Source organism: Heptranchias perlo, chromosome 12 (assembly GCF_035084215.1).
Source record: "Heptranchias perlo isolate sHepPer1 chromosome 12, sHepPer1.hap1, whole genome shotgun sequence".
NCBI classification, from domain to species: Eukaryota; Metazoa; Chordata; class Chondrichthyes; order Hexanchiformes; family Hexanchidae; genus Heptranchias; species Heptranchias perlo.
Window position 1 is genome coordinate 50,214,589 of NC_090336.1, and position 22,972 is coordinate 50,237,560.

At 41.7% G+C, this 22,972-nt stretch overlaps 1 protein-coding gene across 2 annotated transcripts in view; it reads right to left on the reverse strand.

The window, feature by feature from the left end:
* Nucleotides 1–2,451: 2,451 nt before the first annotated feature.
* Nucleotides 2,452–22,972, reverse strand: part of luzp2 (leucine zipper protein 2) — a 208,555-nt gene continuing 188,034 nt past the window's right edge. For both annotated transcript variants that reach the window (XM_067993534.1, XM_067993532.1), the window contains 2 exons: nucleotides 11,556–11,637; nucleotides 2,452–3,334 (listed from right to left, as the gene is read on the reverse strand). In XM_067993534.1, the coding sequence (XP_067849635.1) occupies nucleotides 11,587–11,637 (51 nt within the window). In that variant the 3' untranslated portion in view covers nucleotides 2,452–3,334; nucleotides 11,556–11,586. The remainder of the gene's footprint in view (nucleotides 3,335–11,555; nucleotides 11,638–22,972) is intronic.

Consider the following 22,972-nt stretch of genomic DNA (forward strand, 5'->3'; position numbering starts at 1 on the left):
TGAAATATTTCAAAATAAAATAAAAGATATCACCCCTGTGTGTATTAAAAAAGTTTTTTTTAAAATTAGGTTTGTTCACAGCATGGCAAAATGTCCTCCGCAGGCACAGGTCAGTAATTGAATCTGGGATCATCTGCTCTCTATGAGCCATTGTTGCATCAAAGGCAGTGCCTAGGATATTGGAGGTGCTATTTGTGTATGGGTATTTGTAATCATTCTGATAATGAGACCCTCCTTCAGTGTCCAAAGAGTTGAATCACATTTTGAATGTGTGTGTTATATTAAAATTTGGCAGAAATGTGAGACACAGATGTCAGCGAAGTGATTTCTAAAATCAAGTGTAACAATTTTCCCTTTTAAATGGAAAACTTTGTTCATTAAAATACATTCCAAATAATACATCTGTGTACTTAAGCGAATACAAAAAGAAAGAAAAGAGTGAATCGCCCATGGCATTGCTCACAGTGAGTCTGAAGATACACCATTTTGTGATGTGGGCCTGGTAAGCCCTGACAACCATCTTTCCTATTTTCATGAGAGCTAGAAATGTCCTGCAAACAATAAGGATTCTCTGTCACTCTCCCTCTGTCTCCCTCCTCCCTTCAGGTACATGTGTGTGTGCGTCTTTTCCTCCAGAGCAACAGGCTCTCTCTGCTTCCGCTTCAAAAGGATCCTCTCCAGAATAGATTCTTTCTCTCCGGGGACCTCCTCCTTTCTCTTTTTTGTGCACCCTGCTCCACCCCCTGCCAATAGGATTGCTCTCTCTCTCACCTCCCTCACCCCTGCCCCCCGTCCCCGCCTATCTCGACAGAGCTGTTGTTGTTTGTATCTCACTCTCCCTCTCTCTGCACCTGCCCTTGCACTCAAGCAGGTCGCTGACTTACTTTCCTTCTCCCCCTCCCCCAAAAAGAGCATCTCTCTCTCCCTTCACATCTCAATTTATATTTATTTCTTCCCCATTCCACAGGCTACATTACTGCTGAAATAAATGAAGCCAGGAATTATTGTTTGACTTTTCACAGCCAACAACCATCATAACAGTTCCTCATCTAACCCATTATAAACCCTAGTATTAAAATTCATCACATAGGTAAAACAATCAACAATTCGGAAATAAATGGAAAACTTGCATATAAACATATCTGTTTTATCTTCCAGTCGCTCGACCAACTCCTTCCTCAACCCATGGTAGAACAAACAATGCTGGATTTTGTCAACAATCTTGACATGGCTACACCCTTCCCTGATGGTAAACAACACTGAACTAGTCCACACCCATATACTCATAGTCTGACCCAGGCCAGTCCTGCAAAAAAGACCAAAATCATACCCCGGACTGTAATGAGTATTCCTCATTCCTCAAATACACCCTGTTTTACCCCAAGTGATCACTACACGCTGTCCAAGTGCTACATTTTGTCCCCTAAATCCTCGCTGTCTGGTCTTCAGCTTCTCCCAGTTCCCAGCTTCTCTCTTGCCCAGCAGATCTAGAGATATTTCCACAAATGAGCTGTACACATAATCTATTTTTAAAACACAAACAAATGCCCCATAATTGGGCTTTTAAGACTTTGCTGTGGCCCTGTTCATTCACTCAACTCACAGGGCAGTCAGGACAGGGTGGTATGCAAGCTGCATGCCAAAAATCAACCGATTCCCTCAACCTACAGCCCATTCTCCAAAATCTTCTGACTCCTCAATCTGTTCCCTCTGGGTGCAATCACAGCAGAAAAAGAAAGAGAGAGAAATAACTTCCACAGGCAACATTAAAGTAAAAGAAGTTGGTAAAAATCAATGGGTGAAGTAACAAGTAGAGTAATGAGAAAGAAAGTAGGGGAAAGAGGGAGAAAAAGACAAAAAACACAAAGAGGGGACAGAAGAAGTTCTGGAAAAGGGGAAGAAAGAAAAAAAGAGAGAAGAAAAAAATAAGGAATGTTTTAAAAAGAGCTATCTGTATTGCACTGAGTGTAAAGCAGCAACAAATCCTATTAACTTCTTGCCTGCCATCCACTTACCTGGGCTTTGTGTTGTGTGGTGGATTTTCTTTCTCCTTCTCTACTTATGTATTTGTGAGTAATTTTACCACAGGCGATCCATTCATGTGCAGATACTTAAATGTTTTTTTTGTGTGTATATCGATAGGAAATTACTTTTAAGATAACAGGCTGGGAATCTTGAATTGCCACATTTGTAGCATAGCAATGTTGCAAATGTTTCACACAAGACAAAGTTGGAGACCATTCAAAGAACCACACACACTCAAAATGTAAATTGTAAACAATTTTACAACACCAAGTTATAGTCCAGCAATTTTATTTTAAATTCACAAGCTTTCGGAGGCTACCTCCTTCCTCAGGTGAACGATGTGAAAGGAAGGAGGTAGCCTCCGAAAGCTTGTGAATTTAAAATAAAATTGCTGGACTATAACTTGGTGTTGTAAAATTGTTTACAATTGTCAACCCTAGTCCATCACCGGCATCTCCACATCATGACTCAAAATGTAAAGCAGGCAGGCTTCCTTTTAAGCAAAATAACACCTGTGACCCTTACTTTATTCAGTTTAAAAAAAATACCCTCTGGATTCATTATTGGTTTTAAAAAAAAACATCTGCTTGGGGAAGATCTAATATTTTCCACTTTGGTAGCAGAACTATCTTTTTGGCTAATGGTTAATTAAAAGGAGGCTATTATTTTCATTAATGCTTTTAATCAGCTCCTTGAATGCTCATTTACTCTCTTACTAATGACTTAACATTTCATGGTTGAACTTCTGCTCTTGATCTTAAACTTGTTGTCAACCTGTAACAACCAATTTCTGCTTGTTGACTTCAACGACTAATCATCTTTTTACTGTTCCCCATGAACCAGAAATCATGAAAATCACTGCAGCATCAGTATAGAGCACACACTAAGTACCTTATTGTCAAAAGGATGATAATAGTACGAGTCTGTCTAAGAAAAATGGTTCATTGCAGCCTTCTTTAACTATTGCAATTAATTCTAATGAAAACCAAGCTCTAATTAGCCTCCTACTTTCCTCTAATCACCTTAATTTAATTTTTTTTAATCTAAAAAAAGATTAACTTGTTTGTAGTAAAAACATATCATGCTTCAGCACAGGATATGACTCCTGTACTGTTTTGGACTAAAATGGCTGAAATGATTAGCAAAGGGACTCATTCCAAATAAAAAACTGTTCTACTGTGTTATATGCAGTGCTTCTGCAGCAGACAAAATTGCATTTTCCTGACTAATAGTCATAGTCTCTAAATTTCCTCATTTTGTTCAGATTTTGTGGTCCGTTTCTCAATCTTGAAGCGTTGTAGGTTTTCATCTGAAAAATAAAGATGGTATGGAATTAAAATTTTGCTATTTTTCAAAGAGCACCATCCTCACAAAAAGTGTTTGAACAATTTTTCCTTTGCTAGCAATGAAGACAGCCATGTCAAGATTATATGATGCAATGGTGAAAAGATTTCAAAATGCAGTATTGCATTGCTTGCGTATGATTTCTCCTTGATACAAATGTCTCACAGCTCTCCCACCTCTTTTATTTCCCCACAACCAAAAAATGCCCATCAAATATTATTTTCATGAGCTTATGTCCCTTTGGTAAGAGACTTTGTGTTCTTTTTTTCAAGATTATACGAGACTCATAAAACAAGCCAGCTTTCAGTTATCTCAACAATGGAGGACATTTTTCTAACTGACGTCAGTATGATGTATTGTTTTAATGTTCAACCCTGTCCCTCTGATTTTTTTTTCTCTAGCCCTAAAGATGCCAGCCGATGCTGAGGCACAGTTCCACAGGTATCATAGAATCATAGAATGGTTACAGCACAGAAGGGGGCCATTCAGCCCATCGAGCCCATGCTGGCTCTTTGTAAGAGCATTCCAGTTAGTCCCATTCCTCTGCTCTTTCCCCGTAGCCCTGCAATTTTTTTCCCTTCAAGTATTTATCCAATTCTTTTTTGAAAGCCACAATCGAATCTGCTTCCACCACCCTTACAGGCAGCGCATTCCAGATCATAACTATTTGCTGTGTAAAAAAAGTTTTTCGCCATGTCGCCTTTGGTTCTTTTGCTTTAACTTAAATCTTTGTCCTCTGGTTCTTGATACTTCAGCTAATGAGAACGGTTTCTCTTTATTTACTTTATCTAAACCCTTCATGATTTTGAACACTTCTATCAATTCTCCTCTTAACCTTCTCTGCTTTAAGGAGAACAACCCCAGCTTCTCCAGTCTATCCACGTAACAGAAGTCCCTCATCCCTGGAACCATTCTAGTAAATCTTTTCTGCACCCTCTCTAAGACCTTCACATCCTTTCTAAAGTGTGGTGCCCAGAACTGGACACACTACTCCAGTTGTGGCCAAACCAGCGTTTTATAAAGGTTCAACATAACTTCCTCGCTTTTGTACTCTATGCCTCTATTTATAAAGCCCAGGATCCCATATGGATTTTTAACTACTTTCTCAACCTGTCCTGCCACCTTTAAAGATTTGTGCACCCCCTTTTGAATTGCATCATTTGGCTTATATCGCCTCTCCTCATTCTTCTGCCAAAATGTATCACTTCACACTTCTCTGCATTAAATTTCATCTGCCATGTATCTGCCTATTCCACCAGCCTATCTATGTCCCCTTCAAGTCAATTACCATCCTCCTTACTGTTTGCTACCCTTCCAAGTTCTATGTCATCTACAAATTTTGAAATTGTGCCCTGTACACCCAAGTCTAAGTCATTAATATATATCAAAAAAAGCAGTGGTCCTAGTACCGACCCCTAGGGAACACCACTGTATACCTTCCTCCAGTCCGAAAAACAACTGTTCACCACTACTCTCTGTTTGCTGTTACTTAGCCAATTTTGTATCTGTGCTGCCACTGCCCCTTTTATTCCATGGGCTTCAATTTTGCTGAGATGCCTATGATGTGGCACTTTATCAAACACCTTTTGGAAGCCCATATACACAATGTCAACCACATTGCTCTCATCATCCTGCTCTGTTACCTCATCAAAAAACTCAATCAAGTTAGTTAAACACAATTTACCTTTAACAAATCTGTGCTGACTTTCCTTTATTAATCCACACTTGTCCAAGTGACTATTCATTTTGTCCCAGATTATCGCTTCTAAAAACTTCCCCACCACCGATGTTAAACTGCCATCCTTTTTTGAACAAGGGTGTAATATTTGTAATTCTCCAGTTCTCTGGCACCACCCCCATATCTAAGGATGATTGGAAGATTATGACCAGCACCTCTGCAATTTCCACCCTTACTTTCCTCAGCAACCTAAGATGCATCCCATCCAGACCAGGTGACTTATCTACTTTAAGTACAGCCAGCCTTTCTAGTACCTCCTTTTTATCAATTTTTAGCCCATCCAGTATCTCAACTACCTCCTCTTTTACTGTGACTTTGGCAGCTTCTTCTTCCTTGGTAAAGGCAGATGCAAAATACTCATTCAGCCATGCCTTCTGCCTCCTCATGCAGATCTCCTTTTTGGTCCCTCCCCACCCCTCCTCTTACTACCTGTTTACTATTTATATGCCTATTGAAGACTTTTGGATTCCCTTTTATATTAGCCGCCAGTCTATTCTCATACACTCTCTTTGCCCCTCTTATTTCCTTTTTCACTTCTCCTCTGTACTTTCTATATTCAGCCTAGTTCTCACTCGTATTATCAACCTGACATCTGTCATACGTCCCTTTTTCTAGTTCATCTTACTCTCTTTATTTTTCATCATTCAGGGACCTCTGGCTTTGGTTGCCATACCTTCAGCTGCTCTCCACCACAACACCTGGGAATTAGCCCAATGTGAATGCTGCCAGGCTATCCATATCTTGTAGTATCTTCACCAACTGGGGCATTAGAGGAGCATTTCTAACAGTATTTTAATGCTGCCACGGTAGGCTTAAAAATTACATTCAGGCTTCAAACAAAAATCCTCACCAATTTCTCCTTTCCCCTCACATCCTGAAGGTATTGACTTCTTACCATCTGAGATTTATTTCAATAACACAAGTAATTATTCAAACACTTACAACATCTATTTGTAGAACATTCTGTCCATAAATAGATTTTGTTACCAACATCACCATTTTGTGCACACTGACCAGAGGTATTAGGAGTGTTAAGGAGTCAAAATGTGTTCACAAATTCAGATTGAGACTCTGTATTAATAACCTATCTGATGCACATTTGAAACCAGATATTCTGAGCTCTCTAATAAATTATGCACTGCTTTGCTATTATAGTGCATTGCAAAACAGGATTTTAAACTTTGCTTGTTCGGTACAATCTTTCTTATGTATCTTGTGATTTGCAGTATTCAGCCTCAATTTTTCGTACTATATTTGGAAATACTGAACTTGATTTTATATTTACAAATTGGGATGTTGCTCCTGTATCTCTATCAGTGTAACACTGTTCTCAGGTACAAAATTACAGTTTTATTTGCCTGTGTATCATCATTCCAAGTCTAAAATAAGGAATTAATATGGCTTGAAAGCTGCTGTTTTTCAGTTGTCGTAAAGGGGAGGATAAGCCACTCACAGAACAGATAAGACCCAGAGTTATCCCTCTAATGCTGTGTATGTTGAATCGTTGGAAACTGCAGTGCATATCACTCTTAGATTGATTCAAGGATTCTTGACCCATCAAGGACATGAGGGCCCTTTACTCTGTTCATTATTTCAGTGAGAAAAAGTAGAATTATGTGGCAGAGCACAGGGACTACACCACCAGAACTAAGTGTGAATTTATGTAAAAATGATGAAGTGGTACAGATATGGAAGCCAATAAATGCATATGAGCCTACACAGATCAGGAAGGCCAGATTCTGTTAGCTGGCTGTAGTGTCCATGTAATTGGTAAAGCTAATTCATTCTATGTCTATAGATAACGTGCATTTAAATCACATCTTCTGATCTGAAGGACAAGTATGAGTGGCACCGATGGGAAATGTTCAGTGCCGATTATTTTCCATAAATTGTGCTACGTGGATGTAAAGAAAAAGAGAAAAATAACCGAAGAGATGGACTGACTGCACAAGAGAAGATAACAGATGGAGCTCAGCAGCAATTGCCACAGTTTTACCAAGAGAAATGGGGATAGGCCATTGGAACTCTCAGAGAGCCGACAAATCCCATTGTTGCTATGGCAATATGGATAAGCAATGCAGCAGAACCCGCATATCCGTGCTTCTTAATAGCTTAACACAATTATAGAATTTCAAATGACCAAACATTGGATAATCATTGATGCTATTTAGCACTTTTTAAATAATGAAGCCTATTTATTATTATGTGTACTCAGGGTTAAAAATCCATCACTAGCCCAAATTTGCATAAAAATAGATTGCAAATATTTCAGAATTTGTACAACCAGCTAAGGTGTCAACATTCTCAAAAGTAATCTGTTAAATTGGTCACTGATTACATTATCATATAAATAGGACACCGAATACCCCTGATTACAGCAATTATGCCTATGAATATAGGGTCATTAGTGTCACTTGAACGCACTTTTAAGTAATCCTCAAAGTCCTTTCATTCCCTTTTAACCGATGCTTCTCATTTAATTTTCATACAGCTGAATTTTACGAGGTCCAATATGACTAACATGAAAACAAACTCTTTAGGGTGAATTTTCAAGCCTCCCACCAGGCAGATATGGGGCGGTAGCAGCCCGAAAATAGTGTGCAACGATCTACCGCCCCGTTGCCGCCGTCGTTGTGGCAGCGGCAGTGTTTTTAAATGAGCCTCCTGAGGCTCATTTAAAAGGCTAATCGGTGTCCTCTCACATACATAGGACTCCAATTGCCATTTTCGTACTGAGCTGGGCACCGTGTGCTCCGACCAGCGTCAGGGGGCTGCTCAGGCTGAAGAAGATCCCGGATGTGACATCCTCTTCATTTTTGTTGGGCCAGGAGGAGTTGGAGCGCTCCATAAACCCAGCCTGGGCTGCTGTCGCACCGGCTCCCCCCCCCCGCAGATCAGGACTCTCCCAGGAACCTACCTGCCCCTGGCCCTGAGGCGGGCTGGGCTGCCTGATCTGGCAGAGGCTTTGAGACAGCGGACTGTCCTGGGGGCGCTCGGTTTCTGGCTGCAGCCTGCTGGCCCGATGTAAATGAGGCCCTGTCCTTGAAATGGTCCGGTCTTCCCGACGGGACTACCAGGCTGCTCAGATTCTACTCTGGGGGAAATCCCACCCCATTATCTGTCATTTACTTCTTAATAATTGGTTTACTGATGAGCTGATCTTATAGTAACAGCAGCCTAAGCTGAAAGTTTTCCTGACAAATTGGGAGGGGGGTGGTGGGGGATGTTCATTTTAACCTAACTCGCCAGGCTTGAAACTGACCGGATTGGATCGGCCACTCGTTTTACACCCTCACTTGGTTTTACAATGGAAAGTAAATTGGGCGGGGTGTATTACTTGCAAAGACTTTGGCGAAAACATTGGGAGAAATCCCACCCCATTGTCTGTCATTTACACAGTGATGTCTGACATGTTAAGGGTGGTTGCTGTTTTAAAGCTGTGCTGTGCAAGGCTATATATTTGTTTTTATATACTAGGTGGCCAGTCAGAGAAAATGGTAATAAGGGCAGACCTCTCACTAAATTGATTCTTCTTTGTACAAAGAGCACAGAAAGACTTGAAAAATATTGCAATTTTAAGCAATGAGAACTTGTAGAATTTGGAATGGACATTTTTAGAAGTCATGTAAAAACTGAGTCAGAGTTTAGTGAAAAACAATATTGTCCAAATGCAATTTGACCAAATCCATAAAATTGCAGGGAAGTGGATAGTCCTGAAATTTAATATTTCAAAAAATACCATTTGCATCCTGTTAGAAACGTAAGGGATTCTCCCGTCTGCCGTAAACGGGGTTTCTGCTAAACTTCTGCCAAAGTGACAGCTCCATAATACATGGACTTCATACTCCATAAATAAGAATGCATGGATGAGTCAGGAGTATTAAAGTTTTGGTTATGGCTAACAGTGGTCTATTTGACTTGTAACGCTTATAGTAGATTTTTAACTGGAAAAAATATTTCAGTAAGCACTTTTGCAGTTTTTGTTCAAGAAAATTGTTGGAGCTACTTTGTGATGTCACATGAGAATGACAGACTACTGAAGGAAGTGAACGTTCGTTAAAAAAAAATTCTTGCATATGCAAATTCATGAAGGGTCAAGACAGAGTAGATAGATAGAAACTGTTTGCATTGGCCGAAGGGTCAAGAACCAGAGGACATAGATTTAAGGTGATTGGCAAAAGAACCAAAGGTGACATGAGGAAAAACTTTTTTACACAGTGAGTGGTTAGGATCTGGAATGCACTGCCCGATGGGGTGGTGGAGGCAGATTCAATCATAACCTTCAAAAGGGAACTGGTTAAGTACTTGAAAGGAAAAAATTTGCAGGGCTACGGGGATAGGGCGGGGGAGTGGGACCAGCTGGATTGCTCTTGCATAGAGCCGGCACGGACTCGATGGACCAAATGGCCTCCATCCACGCTGTAACCTTCTATGATTCTATGGACAGTTACATGGGGAAGATGGGTATCGAGGGATATGGGCCAAGTGCAGGCAATTGGGACTAGCTTAGTGGTATAAACTGGGCGACATGGACATGTTGGGCCGAAGGGCCTGTTTCCATGTTGTAACTTCTATGATTCTATGATTCTATGTTTGGTCTGCACACAAATTAAGTTTGTTGACTATTGCAAAGTAAACATTAGAGCCCTGGTTTTGCGATCCCCAACAAAAATGGAGTTCCTGCCCATGTAGGTCAGGGATTGAGTCGTACCCAATTTTGAAATATAAGCCCCCTCTTTTCAAATTGGTCCAAGCACAGGAACAGCTTGCCCAGAGATCTTGGTCTGCTGAACACTTGGCTGGGGAACAGAAAATCTGGTAAAGGTGCAATTCTTAAAGGGCTGCTGCTCACCAAAAAAGGGGATGGTTGGGGGGTGGGGGATGGAAATGAACTAATTGTTTACCATGGCACAGTAGAGATATGTGGGCAACACTGCTCCCTCTGAGGCTGAAGGGTTGGAAGTCCTGCTGCAAGAGGTGCACAAAAGCCCTTTTTGGGGGCTGAAGACCACCATCTAGTAAAAGCACGGGTGTCATCTTCATGGAGGGAAGCTGTTGATTGATTAATGCTATCAACCAGCTCCCTTGCCACTAGCTGCAAATGAGGAAGTTGTGTGCTGGTATCAGCAGCAAGGCAAAGGTGAATGTACTCCTCACTTTTGCATTTGTGAGGCTCATCATGCATATTACAACCCTAAGTTGGGAACTCCCACCCTTTTTAGAATCAAGAAGAATGAAGAAAGGAGTTGATGGGAAATAAATTGTGCTGATGATTACAATTTCTATAAATTACTTAGAATATGGAATACTGTCTTAAATGTGTGTTTGTGCATGACACCAAATTGGATGCAACAGAACATTAATACTAACTGCTGGGATCTGTACAAGCTAAGTCAATGGGCAGAGAGGTGGCAGATGGAGTTCAACACAGGTAAATGTAAAGTCATGAGATTAGGTAGAAGAAGCGAGAATGTGGAATACATTTTAAATGGCAATGAGCTTGAGGTAGCTGAACAAGAAAGGGATCTGGGGATGTTGGAGTATAGGTTGTTAAAAGTGTTGATAAGTAGCACAGAGAAGTGGGCTACATGGGGTCAATTTTCGAGTCTGTGCCGATGGTAAGGTATCACAGAGAATGAAAAATTGCACTGGCTGCAGGCAAGTGATCTTGCTGCCAGAGCAGACTTGCATTGTTTAGGCTTGTGTTTCAGCTTGAGACTTAAAAAAACATGACATCAGAAATGGCCTTTAGGCCCATCAATTCTAATTTTTACAAAGCCTATTTACAATCTATCCCATCACATATTCACCTCTTCCAATGAATTTCCCATTGAAAAGTCCAATATGTATAATTCCCTGATTCTTGAGGTTCATAAAACAAAGCTCCAGAATATTTGCCCGTCCCCACACCTATGGATCCTGGTTCTACTGTGTTGTGCAGAAAGTGTGTTACTGTTACATGCAACTGTGCCTGTCTTTCAAACCACAGTGTTATTTGACTCTGCTTGATAATCTACCAACTGGAGAGTCACAGTAGGTTGCAGCTACATGATAAACATCCTCAGCGAAGACGCAACAATCCCAAATGGGCTGTGTGGAATTCGGAATGCCAGCATCATTACTCAACTGGACACGAAACAGCAGTTGATCATGACCCATTCCTGACCTTTCATTTGACAGTTATAACAGCTTTAGTTGCTCTGTAAGGCATATAATAAAAGTGAAATCCCTAAATGATAGAGTACTGAAATGTTGGTTAAACATATGCGGGTGAAGCCAAATCTGCAGAGCGCTGCTGTTTCTAAATGAACAGATATTTTTCATTCCCGATGTCATTTACCACCCCTTTGCCAACTTTCAACTATCAGTAAAATGGGCAAGCTATCTTTCAAAATCAATGTTGTTTTTCTAGCCCTTTGTTTTCTGCATGAGGTGTGACAAATTATACCTGCAGAGATGAACTTGCTTCGGATGTGTTCCTACTTAGGGGGGGGGTTATCATCTTGATTTGTAGAACAATTCTTGCCAGCCTGCAGATATATTTATAAAAGTAATGAATAATATTTCCAGCAAACATTATACAAACAAAAATACTGCTTTTTCTTGCACACAGTACATATGGCATGAAAAATAACACGAGTACATGTGAAATGTACACCAAAGAGGTCAGCCATACCAATCTGTGATGCTAAATAAAAATTAAACCAGTCTGTTCTTCTCTCAAACTACAGAAGAGAAGCTGGTATTTATTATTTATTCAATTTATTCAGTTTACATCTTCAGACATTGTTCATTAAAATACAAGGCTTCACAGCACCTTCAAAATCATCAGCTAACCATCACTCATCGATGTATTAAGTCCAGAAGCTCTGAGTGTTAGGACTGTCACAGCCTGTCTTGTTGTGAGGAATGTATTTGTGGCCATCCTCTTTAAATTGATCCCAAGTCGTCAAAGTTTGCATATCTGTATTGTGTCCTAACAACTTTATTGTAGTCTTTTCTACGTTAAAGCTGCTATAGAAATGCAAGTTATTGTTGTTGTTTTGGCCCATATTTCAGCGACTTAAGCAAGAGTCTAAACAAGCCATGTGAGATTCCCTCACAGCTCGCCCTGAATGTTACCCCCTGACAGTACCAGCCACGCTCTTCCATTTTACTCTTCAAATTTGCATACTTTCTCAATTTCCTTTCATGTACCGTTTCTATCTCATCCTCCCACAAGACGGTAAGTTCTCCAACAAGTGTTTCCTTCCAGGTTCTGATCCACAGACTGCGTGGAGATTCCATTGAATAATTTCACCTGTGATCATCCACAGACATGCTTTGACAGCTGTAGAAGACTAATTGCCTCTTTTCTGCTGCAGAGACCAAAGAGAAATTTCTGCACCCTCCAAGCTGTCAACTTCAACATTTGGGTCCTGAAATTAAACAGGATAACACCGCCACCAAAATAGCGGACAGAGGATTTCAGATAAATATATTAAGCATTTATATGTTAGTATCCCATGCTGTAATTTCAGAGCCATGTTTGTACCTTCATATCTACCATCCACATTCGAAGACAATAGGGTAATCACTCAAAATTTTGTTCAGCATGCCTGGTCTGTCTGCTCAGTCTGCTCCCACACACGTAGATTTACAGGTATAGCCAGATCTTATGAGTGAATCCTAACAGAAATTTGAAGTGGCTTACCTCAGATGTCCACGTTAGTCCAGAAGAGCTTCACATTGTTCTACTTAATCCGAACCTAACCAGGCACCTTGTGGATCCGTCTGAGTTGCTCTCATCAGCCTTGCTTCTACTTCTTATCTCACTTCTGCTGCCACCAAATGTCACAAACAGCTTCCACTTTCAAAATCACTCTCTGCAGATCAGAAGTTTGCTACTCCTCTTCGATGCACCCCAAGGTGTCCTTCAACCATTTTTGCCATAAGTTCCCTATGCACTTCCCTTGACTCTGCAATTTTCTGTAGTTTCTGGCTTAGCCCATTTCTTGCCATATCATCTGTATTACTGGGTATTGGGTTTCTTTGAGCATACATTGCAGTTGCACCTTACCAAACTAGGGGCAGGAAATTGGTTATGGCCTGTTTCCGTGGTAGGTGGGGAAGGGGAGGCCATTGCCTGTCCCAGTGGGGCCGATGGAAGGGAGATCCTGGTTGGGCCGTGAGACGGTGGGTTAGGACTCGCTGTCCACATTTTCCTTCATTCTCCACCACGATCCCGATTTTGGGCACGTCGCAGGAGACAATTCTCCCCCATATAGTTTCATATTTCACTTCTTGCATGTACTTTCATAGCACAAATATTATGGGAGGTGATTAACTTTTTTAATTTATTCTTGGGATATGGGCATTGCTAGCAAGGCCAGCATTTATTGCATATCCCTAGTTGTCCTTGAGAAGGTGGTGGTGGGCCACCTTCTTGAACCGCTGCAGTCCGTGTGGTGAAGGTTCTCCCATGGCACTTTTAAGTAGGGAATTCCTGGATTATGACCCAGCGACGATGAAGGAATGGCGATATACGTCCAACTCAGGATGGTTTGCGACATGGAGGGGAACTTGGAGTTGATGGTGTTCTCATGTGCCTGCTGCCCTTGTCCTTCTAGGCGGTAGAGGTGGTATAGGCTTCAGAAATAATTCAGTTTATGAACTAATCCTTATTGGTGGTGAAAGAAGGTCAAATGTTTCCATAATTTCCATGCCTAAAACTGACCATGTAGGATCTTGCACTGCATAAATATTTAAGTTCGAGTGATTTATTACAATGTTAAATACTGAATGTCGTGGTTGAAGATTTGAATTGTTGCACTGACTGAAATTTCATTCTTCCAGCCACGTGTGTGATCAGATTTGTTCAGTCTTGGTTAGTCCTGCCAGCTGTGATGTCCCTGTGTCAATCATGTCTATTATTGTGTTTGCATTTGCATTCATTTTTACAGTGTAAATATGTCAAGATAATCAAAATGATCTATGGCTTGCTGCTGATAAATCCATCTGATATCTTCAAATTTTATCAATATTAAAATCTTTAGTCACTAATAACCCATTGAGTATTCTGGTAACACATAGCACTGTTTCATAACAACAACAGTAAGGTTTTAATCTACAGATTGAGAAACAGATGGCTGACAGTGAATTCCAAGGCTGTTAGGGAACAGTTAAAATGATATCATAAACTGAGAATTGTTAAAATGTTTTGTGAACATTGCCAGGATCCTGAGATTAAATTATCAATTGCTTGGAATTTTCAATAATACATAATAAATAGATTTTAATTAGAATCATAGGATGATACAGCAGAGAAGGAGGCCATTCGGCCCATCCTGCCTGTTCTGGCTCTTTGAAAGAGCTATCCAATTAGTCCCACTCCCCTGCTCTTTCCTCATAGCCCTGCAAATTTTTCCACTTCAAGTATTTATCCTATTCCCTTTTGAAAGTTATTACTGAATCTTCTTCCACCACCCTTTCAGGCAATGCATTCCAGATCATAACAACTCGCTGCTTAATTTTTTTTTCCTCATGTCACTTCTGGTTCTTTTGCCAATTACTTCAAATCTGTGTCCTCTGGTTGCTGACCCTTCTGTCACTGGAAACAGTCTCTCTTTATTTACTCTATCAAAACACTTCATGGTTTTGAACACCTCTATTAAATCTCCCCTTAACCTCCTCTGCTCTAAGGAGAACAACCCCAGTTTCTCTAGTCTCTCCAAATAACTGAAGACTTTCATCCCTGGTACCATTCTAGTAAATCTCTTCTGCACCCTCTCTGAGGCCTTCATATCCTTCCTAAAGTGTGGTGCCCACAGTTGGACACAGTACTCCTGCTGAGGCCTAACCAGTGTTTTATAAAGGTTTAATAATGGTTTGGTTTTGACCCTTACTTGTTTCGCATACTGACTAGAATGGAAGCAGATGTTTAAGATATAATAGGGTAGACGTTCAACGTGCCACTTGGGCATAATACTGGAGTTGCAGATTGGGCAGTTTCTATAATGAGCGACTAGTCCCCAATGCCAGTTTTACATCTGGGCGGCAGTTGAAAATCTACCTCAATAAATCTGTTGGTGACTTAGGACCGGACTTAAATTGCATCACATGAACAGGTGTTGCAGCTACAGCTTGTCTGTCTATTGATCATCTATTCATGCAGTAAAGATTGTTGGTTCATGAAACTGCTCTTTTCAATGGAAAAGACAACCGGCTTCATTGCAGGCAGAGAGCTCTAGCAGTTGAGTAACTCCCAATCCAACTTTAACCTGAACATCGGGGGAAGGTTTCCTCTGGTCACGGTGAGTGGACAACATTGTAACTATGGCCAAAAGGTTTTCTCTGATCACTATTTCCAACAATAGAATTATTTTATTATTTTGCTAGAAATAGTGACCATGGAAGATCTTTCCAATATGTTGACAATATCACTGATACACAGCGACCAGAGAAAATTGTCCCCCTGGCTTGATGGTCCGACTCTTCTGTGCTCATCGGATGGGTTCTGTCAATCCTTACTCAGAGTGCTGAATGCAGTGCTGCAAACTAAGTGCAGATGTATCAAAAGTCAGGCCATTATTGTAATATCGTTTTTCTGCCGGTTTTGTAGGCTAGTGGAGGTAAAAACCCTGAAATCATTTAAGAAGTAGCTGGATGATGTGACGAGGGGACTATGTTTGTTTATTTTCCTGGATAGGTGAGTTAAGATGGCCTTCCTCATCTGTATCTGTTTTTAAAGTAGTACTACTGTATCTTGTATATTGATTAGTGACTATGCTAATTGCTGGTTAGGATTCATATAATTTCTACAGTGATTCTTATATATACTATAGTATACTTAGTAATCTACTATATAATCTGCTTTAAAGGTATTAGTCTTGGTTCAGTGGTAGAACTCTCTCCTCTGAGTCAGAAGAATGTGGGCTGACGCCCCACTCCCAACAATTGAGCATATAAACTAGGCGGACACTGCAGTGCAATACTGAGGGAATGCTGCACTGCTGGGGATACTGCCTTTCAGATGCAAGGTTAAATTGAGACCCTGTCTGCCCTCTCAGGGTGGATGTAAAAAATGGCATAGCAGTATTTGAAGAAGAGCAGAGGAGTTTTCTTGGTGTCCTGGCCAACATTTATTCCTCAACCAATAGCATTAAAAACAGATTATCTGGTCATTTATCTTTAAAACTGCTAGTTGTTCTTAAGCTAATTTAAGGGTTAAGTCATGGCAGGAGATCCCAGGGCCGTGTCATGTTCCTCTTGTGGGATGTGGGAATTCAGGGCTCCTTCCTGTATCCCTGATTCCTTCACCTGCGGGAAGTGTGTCCAGCTGCAGCTATTGTTTGACCGCTTGACGGCTCTGGAGCTGCGGATGGACTCACTTTGGAGCATCCGCGATGCTGAGAAAGTCGTGGATAGCACGTTCAGTGAGTTGGTCACACCGCAGATAAAAATTACTGAGGGAGATAGTGAATGGGTGACCAACAGACAGAGGAAGAGTAGGAAGGCAGTGCAGGGGTCCCCTGCGGTCATCTCCCTCCAAAACAGGTATACCGTTTTGGATACTGTTGGGGGAGATGGCTCACCAGGGGAAGGTGGCAGTGGCCAGGTTCATGGCACCGTGGCTGGCTCTGCTGCACAGGAGGGCAGGAAAAAGAGTGGCAGAGCTATAGTGATAGGGGACTCGATTGTAAGGGGAATAGACAGGCGTTTCTGCGGACGCAACCGAGACTCCAGGATGGTATGTTGCCTCCCTGGTGCAAGGGTCAAGGATGTCTCGGAGCGGCTGCAGGACATTCTGGAGGGGGAGGGTGAACAGCCAGTTGTCGTGGTGCATATAGGCACCAACGATATAGGTAAAAAACAGGATGAGGTCCTACAAGCTGAATTTAGGGAGTTAGGAGTTAAACTAAAGAGTAGGACCTCAAAGGTAGTAATCTCAGGATTGCTACCAGTGCCACGGGTTAGTCAGAGTAGGAATGACAGGATAGCTAAGATGAATACGTGGCTTGAGAGATGGTGCAAGAGGGAGGGATTCAAATTCCTGGGCCATTGGAACCGGTTCTGGGGGAGGTGGGACCAGTACAAATTGGACGGTCTGCATCTGGGCAGGACTGGAACCAATGTCCTAGGGGGAGTGTTTGCCAGTGCTGTTGGGGAGGGTTTAAACTAATGTGGCAGGGGGATGGGAACCGATGCAGGAAGTCAGTGGGAAATAAAGTGGTGACAGAAACAAAAGGCAGTAAGGGAGAGTGTACAGAACATGACCGGACAGATGGTCTGAGAAAGCAGGGCAAAGACCAAGGGAAGTCTAGATTAAACTGCATTTATTTCAATGCAAGAAGTCTGATGGGCAAGGCAGATGAACTCAGGGCATGGATGGGTACATGGGACTGGGATGTTATAGCTATTACTGAAACATGGCTAAGGGAGGGGCAGGACTGGCAGCTCAATGTTCCAGGGTACAGATGCTATAGGAAAGATAGAGCAGGAGGTAAGAGAGGAGGGGGAGTTGCGTTCTTGATTAGGGAGAACATCACGGCAGTAGTGAGAGAGGATATATCCGAGGGTTCGCCCACTGAGTCTATATGGGTAGAACTGAAAAATAAGAAGGGAGAGATCACTTTGATAGGATTGTACTACAGACCCCCAAATAGTCAACGGGAAATTGAGGAGCAAATATGTAAGGAGATTACAGACAGCTGCAAGAAAAATAGGGTGGTAATAGTAGGGGACTTTAACTTTCCCAACATTGACTGGGACAGCCATAGCATTCGGGGCTTGGATGGAGAGAAATTTGTTGAGTGTATTCAGGAGGAATTTCTCATTCAGTATGTGGATGGCCCGACTAGAGAGGGGGCAAAACTTGACCTCCTCTTGGGAAATAAGGAAGGGCAGGTGACAGAAGTGTTAGTGAGGGATCACTTTGGGACCAGTGATCATAATTCCATTAGTTTTAAGATTGCTATGGAGAAGGATAGGTCTGGCCCAAAAGTTAAAATTCTAAATTGGGGAAAGGCCAATTTTGATGGTATTAGACAGGAACTTTCAGAAGTTGATTGGGAGAGTCTGTTGGCAGGCAAAGGGACGTCTGGTAAGTGGGAGGCTTTCAAAAGTGTGTTAACCAGGGTTCAGGGTAAGCACATTCCTTATAAAGTGAAGGGCAAGGCTGGTAGAAGTAGGGAACCTTGGATGACTCGGGAGATTGAGGCACTAGTCAAAAAGAAGAAGGAGGCATATGACATGCATAGGCAGCTGGGATCAAGTGGATCCCTTGAAGAGTATAGAGATTGCCGGAGTAGAGTTAAGAGAGAAATCAGGAGGGCAAAAAGGGGATATGAGATTGCTTTGGCAGATCAGGCAAAGGTGAATCCAAAGAGCTTCTACAAATACATAAAGGGCAAAAGGGTAACTAGGGAGAGAGTAGGGCCTCTTAAGCATCAACAAGGTCATCTATGTGCGGAACCACAAGAGATGGGTGAGATCCTGAATGAATATTTCACATCGGTATTTACGGTTGAGAAAGGCATGGATGTTAGGGAACTTGGGGAAATAAATAGTGATGTCTTGAGGAGTGTACATATTACAGAGAGGGAGGTGCTGGAAGTCTTAACGCGCATCAAGGTAGATAAATCTCCGGGACCTGATGAAATGTATCCCAGGACGTTATGGGAGGTTAGGGAGGAAATTGCGGGTCCCCTAGCAGAGATATTTGAATCATCCACCGCTACGGGTGAGGTGCCTGAAGATTGGAGGGTAGCAAATGTTGTGCCTTTGTTTAAGAAGGGCGGCAGGGAAAAGCCTGGGACCTACAGACCAGTGAGCCTGACATCTGTAGTGGGTAAGTTGTTAGAGGGTATTCTGAGGGACAGGATCTACAGGCATTTGGAGAGGCAGGGACTAATTAGGAACAGTCAGCATGGTTTTGTGAGAGGAAAATCATGTCTCACGAATTTGATTGAGTTTTTTGAAGGGGTAACCAAGAAGATAGATGAGGGCTGTGCAGTAGACGTGGTCTACATGGACTTCAGCAAAGCATTTGACAAGGTACCGCATGGTAGGTTGTTACATAAGGTTAAATCTCATGGGATCCAAGGTGAGGTAGCCAATTGGATACAAAATTGGCTTGACGACAGAAGACAGAGGGTGGTTGTAGAGGGTTGTTTTTCAAACTGGATGCCTGTGTCCAGCGGTGTGCCTCAGGGATCGGTGCTGGGTCCGCTGTTATTTGTTATTTATATTAATGATTTGGATGAGAATTTAGGAGGCATGGTTAGTAAGTTTGCAGATGACACCAAGATTGGTGGCATTGTGGACAGTGAAGAAGGTTATCTAGGATTGCAACGGGATCTTGATAAATTGGGCCAGTGGGCCGATGAATGGCAGATGGAGTTTAATTTAGATAAATGTGAGGTGATGCATTTTGGTAGATCGAATCGGGCCAGGACCTACTCCGTTAATGGTAGGGCGTTGGGGAGAGTTATAGAACAAAGAGATCTGGGAGTACAGATTCATAGCTCCTTGAAAGTGGAGTCACAGGTGGATAGGGTAGTGAAGAAGGCATTCAGCATGCTTGGTTTCATTGGTCAGAACATTGAATGCAGGAGTTGGGATGTCTTGTTGAAGTTGTACAGGGCATTGGTGAGGCCACACTTGGAGTACTGTGTACAGTTCTGGTCACCCTATTATAGAAAGGATATTATTAAACTAGAAAGAGTGCAGAAAAGATTTACTAGGATGCTACCGGGACTTGATGGTTTGACTTACAGGGAGAGGTTAGACAGACTGGGACTTTTTTCCCTGGAGAGCAGGAGGTTAAGGGGTGATCTTATCGAAGTCTATAAAATAATGAGGGGCATAGATAAGGTCGATAGTCAAAATCTTTTCCCAAAGGTAGGGGAGTCTATAACGAGGGGGCATAGATTTAAGGTGAGAGGGGAGAGATACAAAAGGGTCCAGAGGGGCAATTTTTTCACTCAAAGGGTGGTGAGTGTCTGGAACGAGCTGCCAGAGGCAGTAGTAGAGGCGGGTACAATTTTGTCTTTTAAAAAGCATTTGGACAGTTACATGGGTAAGATGGGTATAGAGGGATATGGGCCAAGTGCAGGCAATTGGGACTAGCTTAGTGGTATAAACTGGGCGACATGGACATGTTGGGCCGAAGGGCCTGTTTCCATGTTGTAACTTCTATGATTCTATGATTCTATGATTGTGGGACCTTACTGTGCGCAGATTGGCTGCCACATTTGGCTATATTACAACAATGACTGCACTTTAAAAGTAACTAATTAGCTGTGAAATGCTTTGAAGCAAACTAAGGACGTGAAAGATGATATAAATACAAGTTCTTGTAGTCTGAGAAGGTGGTGACACACTCTTAATTTGCAATGTTTTTGAGATCAGACTTCAATTATTTACAGGATTTCTCTACTGACTTATTCCATTTCAGAAAACAGGTAAAAAATCAGTACAGTTTAAAAACACAACGATTAGTTAATTATAAACTGATATGTGTTGTTCAGTAAAGACATTCAGGTTGTCCTCTACACTAAAAATAATGTACAGAATGTGATGAGCTGATCTTAATTGTCAGGCTGGTGTTCAATCAATCTGCTGGGAAATATGTCTTTTTAATAATCCTTTACAATTTGTACAATATTAAATCAGCCACTGGAAATAAAAACAGAAAAGAGACTAGCATCACCATCACCTCATTCCAGGTGCAATTAGAAAATGTCTTCCTTTAGCTGTGTTATTCCTTCTGACAGCATAATGATTCCTGTGATCAGATTAAGTTGTCTGAGTATAATTATGTATACAATGAAGGACGGTAAGGATAAATTACTGCTATGTTCAAAGGAAGTACGGATCAAAGAATTGATGCCACAGTGTTGTAGCTTTGGCTCTGACCCACGCTCTCTTCCAGCATGACTCCCTACTGGGATAACGGGATTGCTGAATTTACCCTATATTTTCCTCTTTGTTCAAAGAGACAAGGCAATAACTTTCTTTTTGTTGTTATTCATGGCCTGCTAACAAAATGACGTTTGTGCACCATTTTTAATGAAAGGTGATTTTGTGCAATGTGATTTTGTTGGTAGGAATGACCAAAAACCAATCATTCACAATGCACCTGTACTAATTCTTAAGCAGTTAATTAACCACTCAATCTGTATAAATGAAAGTTAATCTGATCACGGGAGTCTTTGCAATATCCAAAGGAATAACAAAAAAGGGCAGTAATTTTTTTAACTTGATTGAGGCAGTCTGTGAGTGTGCATTTTATGTGCAAAATGGCTCAATGAAAATTCAATAATCCTGATTTACTCTTGGAGGCAGAGATCTAGAAATTAGACAGTGCTGCACCCGTTTTCTAAGCGCTAAACGGGTGCCTAAGCCTCCATCATGGCAGGCAGGAAGCACGTTCTCATTATGAGCTGGAAGTGCACATGCCCGAAACAAGCATTTGGCCCTTTGCATATGCTTTTAAAGGGCCCAACCCCTGTTTGAGGCCCCCTTTGCAAAATTTGGTTGCCCTTGCATTCAAGAAAACCAAGTCTACCTGCTGCCACCAAAAAGGTAGATTTTTGAAAAAATACTTCTGAATGTGGAGCAAACGAATTTCTAGCTCGTTGCATTCTCACGCATGTGTCTGTTGTCTTTGTAAAAGGAGTTAGATGTAAGTGTTCACAGCTTCTTTTTCATGACTTACTCCATGCAGAAAATATTTCTTTAAAGTTTATCTTTATAAACAATCTTCATTATATTTCCTATCCAATGTATGTAAAGTATTATTAGAGATAATAGGGTGAGTCTTCACTTGCCCCCAGCATGCAGCATGCCTGTGATTTTCCGATATGCGTTGGTGGCAGGGGACGAATGGAAAATCTACCTTACTGAGTTGACATTTCCATTATCCTAGCTGTTTCATATAGAGAGCTTCAACAAAACATCTCCCTATTATACAGCTGTTTGATCTTACAACCTATATTATTCACTTTGATTCCTTTATATGACATGACATTTCCATTTCACCAACACTTTGATTTCCTCCATAATGCGATGCTTTGTTATACACAATGCATTGATGGTGTTGCTCTGAGTTTTGAAGGAAGTGAGAGTTTCCAGTGTGTGCAGCCTATTTTACTTGGCAGGCTGGAGCCACGTAACAAGTGTGAATCTACAAACCCAAGTAAGGGGTTCGAGCTCTATTGGTAAGTAGATAGATCCAATGTGTATTCTGATACGATGTATCAGGTCTAGCTGAAGCCAACAGAGGGTGGTCCTCCAGTGACAAGCCACTCTTTGGATAGATCTTAATGGAGGCAGAGAAACAACATCAACTTGCATTTACATAGTGTCCCGCATGTTGAAAGGATGTCTCAGAGGACCTCACGGGGTGGAGAAGGCAATGGATAACTAAAGGAAAAGGAAGAACAGGTAGAATGGAATTAGGAGATGAGGCCAAAAGAGCGGATGAAGATAAAAGTTTTTGAAAGCCTTTGGAAAACAGGAAGGGATGAGATAAGGTCGGGGGAATTTTTAGGATGGAATTCCAGAGAGTTAGGACACGGTTGCTGAAAGAGTGGCCGCTATTGGTGCAGCAAAGAGGATGGGGGATGAGCAGTAGACAAGTATCAGAGGAGCAAAGGGTGTGAGCAGGTATATAGGGCTGAAGGAGGTCACTGAGGAAGGGTAGACTGAGACCATGGAGGTATTTGAAGATAAGGACAGAGATTTTGAAATTGATTTGAAGGGGCACAGGGAGCCAGTGGAACCTGGTGAAGATGATGGAGTGCAGGGCTTTGAGTAGGGAAGGACATGAGCAGCAGCATTCTGAATGAGTTGCAGTTTGTGGAGGATGGAAGTGGGGAGGTT